Source organism: Pediculus humanus, genomic scaffold, assembly GCF_000006295.1.
Source record: "Pediculus humanus corporis 1103172107590 genomic scaffold, whole genome shotgun sequence".
In the NCBI taxonomy this organism is placed as follows: domain Eukaryota; kingdom Metazoa; phylum Arthropoda; class Insecta; order Psocodea; family Pediculidae; genus Pediculus; species Pediculus humanus.
In genome coordinates this window covers 2,166-5,546 of record NW_002987204.1, presented here as the reverse complement: position 1 = coordinate 5,546, position 3,381 = coordinate 2,166, and the positions used below count along the sequence as shown (strand labels likewise).

General features: G+C 23.1%; 1 protein-coding gene across 1 annotated transcript in view; it reads left to right on the top strand.

The window, feature by feature from the left end:
• Window positions 1-2,237: 2,237 nt before the first annotated feature.
• Window positions 2,238-3,381, top strand: part of Phum_PHUM226320 (uncharacterized protein) — a gene marked incomplete at both ends in the record, with an annotated part of 2,971 nt that continues 1,827 nt past the window's right edge. Inside the window, 2 exons of the mRNA XM_002425837.1 lie at window positions 2,238-2,252; window positions 2,589-3,371. Of these exons, the coding sequence (XP_002425882.1) occupies window positions 2,238-2,252; window positions 2,589-3,371 (798 nt within the window). The remainder of the gene's footprint in view (window positions 2,253-2,588; window positions 3,372-3,381) is intronic.

The window sequence follows — 3,381 nt, the reverse complement described above, 5'->3', positions numbered from 1 at the left end:
TTTTTTTTTTTTAGAAATTCCAAAAAAAAATCAAATAGATTTAAAGAAGAATCGAAAAAAGCATTTCAAGAATGGAAGAAAAAAAAAGATGAAAGTTTAAAAAAAAAAAGAGAAAAAGAAAAAAAATTAGAAAATGATAAAATGATTCGATTGGAAAATGAAAAAAAAGAAAAAAAAATTCTAGCAGAAAAAGTATCGAAAAAATTATTAATTTTATCAAAGTTTTTTTTTTTGTTAACATAATAGATAATCATTTGTGTTGACGATATTTGATTTTTAGGTTTTCCAACAGTGGAAAAATAATATTAACAAAAAAAAAAAAAGAAATAAAAAAAAAAATTTATTAATAACTCGAAAAGAAGAGGATGATGATGGTAATAAAAAAAAAGAAAGAAATGAAAAAATGTTCATGTATTGGAAAAAAAAAAAAGATAAAGAAATTATGGAAAAAATAAGAAGAGAAAAGTAAAAAATGATAAAAAAATGGTTTATGACTTGATGGTTAATTGACTTATTTATGACTAAAACTTATTAAATTTCATTTCAGGAATTTTAATAAAATAATTGAAAATGAAAAAACAAAATTTGCAAATCAGAGGCTCATCGATTGTCAAAAAGCTTTCGAAGATTGGCTAAATAAAATAGATGAAAGAAATATGAGTTTAACAATTCCTAAAAAAAAAAAGAGGCCATGGTATCCAGTATAATTAAATTTTTATTACATGGCTTAACATGATTAACTAATATTTACATTATTTATTTTCCTATAAAAAAAAATTATAATTTAGAAATTTTTTTTTTTTTTTTTTTTTTTAACCATTGTTAATTTTATTTAAATCGACTTTTTTTTTTGATTCAATTATATATATTCCAATGAGGGCTGCACTAAATGTAAAACCTTGAGCCAATACTCTGAATCTCATCATTTTTTGCTGCTGTTTACTGTCTCCTTTTCTTAAGTTAATAAGACCCATAACTAAAGCAGCTGTCGTTGCGAGAGCACCTAAAAAAAAAATTTAATAATTGTTATATTTAATAATTGTTTCACTTTCAGAAAATTTAATTATTGTTATGTAATGACATTATAACTAAATAAAATTAAATTAAATTAAAATGAGCAATTTTTTTTTTTTTTTTTTAAACACTTAAAGTTTTATTTTATTTTTGAATGTAATTGATCTTTAGAAAAATTAAATAAAATTTTTACACAAAAAGAATAATCAATTATTTGTTTTTTAAACTTATCAAATTATAAAAAAAATTTTTTAAATATATAAAAATTATTACTAACCAATGGGTACAAATGGATTTTGTAGAAATTTATTTGGTCTCTCTTCTTTTGAAGTAGGTATCTGTATCCACTTGAGTTCATCTTGAATACTTAAATTATTTACATTAGAAGATTCCATTTTACTCATTTTAAAAATTAATTCAATAAAAATTCTTATTTAATGTGATTTTATTCACAATATAATAAAATTATTTTGTTTTTTTTTAATTAATAAAATTAATATTTACATTTAACTGAAAAACCATAGACGGTCAAGTTTTTTTTGTTAAGCATTTCGCGAAAAAATTACTTTTGAAATTTTCGTTAACCGTTTTTTTTATGTAGAAAAAAAATTTTCTATTAAATAATATTCGTAATTTTAATTTTTTTTTTTTTAATCGAATCGTATTTTACAGTTTTTAAATTTAAAAGCACACGATAATTATACGTTTAACGTTTTCTTTATGCTGCTTAAGAACTAAAATTGATTTTGAAAAAAAAAAAAAAAAAAAAAAAAAAATTATTAATAAACAAATTACCTGCTTTATCTAGCGTACATTAAAAGAAAATATTTATTTTATAACTATTATTATTTATTTTTCTATCGAAATTTTATTAATTTTAAAATTTTATTATTAAATTGTTATTTATTTATTTTTCTAAGATTATTCATAAAGTAATAGTGTAAATACCAAAGGTTACAAAAAAAAAAACAAGTTCAATAAATATGTGATTTAAGCAAATTTTTTATTTTTTTATGTATTTATTTAAAAACAATATTTTTCGATAGAAGACTTTTTTAAAGTTTTTTTTATTTTTATTTTTCAGTGAAAAGTATAATACATTTTTAGAATAATGAGTCATTTATATTTAAATTTGATATTTTTAGATTTTTACAGTTTTGGCATTCATGAGTAATTAAGTATATTTAGGTATTTTGACGCCAGAGGTCGCGTCGTCAGTTTAAATGTTAGGAGCCATAGTATTAAAATTAACCTTTAATATTTAGAACAAACCAAAGTGTCGTTTATAAAGAAGCTAAAAGAAAAATTGTGCATGTAAAAAAAGAGAAAAAAAATTATTTTAATAACTTATTTAATAATAAACTGTTTAAATTAATATGAAATGAAATTGTTATTGTTGGTGGAAATTTAAAAATCAATAGGTGAATAAAGGTTTTTAAAATTACTAGTTAAATTCGCATGCGTAAGCACAAAATATACTAAATAGGCTTCAAAGCTATATTCTCTACTGTTTTATAAAGTTTTATTTTTTTAATTAAATACTTTTGTAAATATAAAAAAAAATGTTTAATCAGGATTACGAAAAAAGACTTTATTTAAAACAACAGTGTGAATTTGCGGAAAATATTCCTCAAATAGGTGAAATAAATGTTTCACCCATTACTTCGCCGTTGGCCAAGCCAATGCTTGAGAGATTTCGATCTCCTACAAAGTGTCCCAATGCGGATAGATTCATACCATCTAGGTCAGAAAATTGGGAAACAAAATATGCTATGATATCAGAGAATAGTTCCATACCAGCATTAAGAAAAGCTAGGGAATCTGGTGAAACAGGAAGAGATGGCTTAGCCTATTCTTATTTACTAAAAAATGAAGTCTTAGGATCAAACATTGAGGATATTAAAACAAATTGTGATGAAAGAAGAGCCCTATCAACTATTGAAGGCTCTAACTTGTTTCATTATCAGTCTCCTAAAAAAAGGCTAGATTTTAATGAACCAACAACACCTTATTCACTATCACCAGTTAGTTGCTACAGTCAAAAACTTTTACGTTCACCAAGGAAGGCAACAAGAAAAATATCAAGAATACCATTTAAAGTTTTAGATGCACCTGAGTTACAAGATGATTTTTATTTAAATTTGGTGGATTGGTCATCTCAAAATGTATTAAGTGTTGGATTAGGTAGTTGTGTGTACTTGTGGTCGGCTTGTAATAGTCAAGTTACTAGATTATGTGATTTATCCAGTGATGGAAACTCAGTGACTTCTGTGGCATGGAATGAAAGAGGAAATTTAGTTGCTGTCGGTACTCATCATGGTCAAGTACAAGTGTGGGATGTTACAGCTGGAAAACAGGTGAATAATT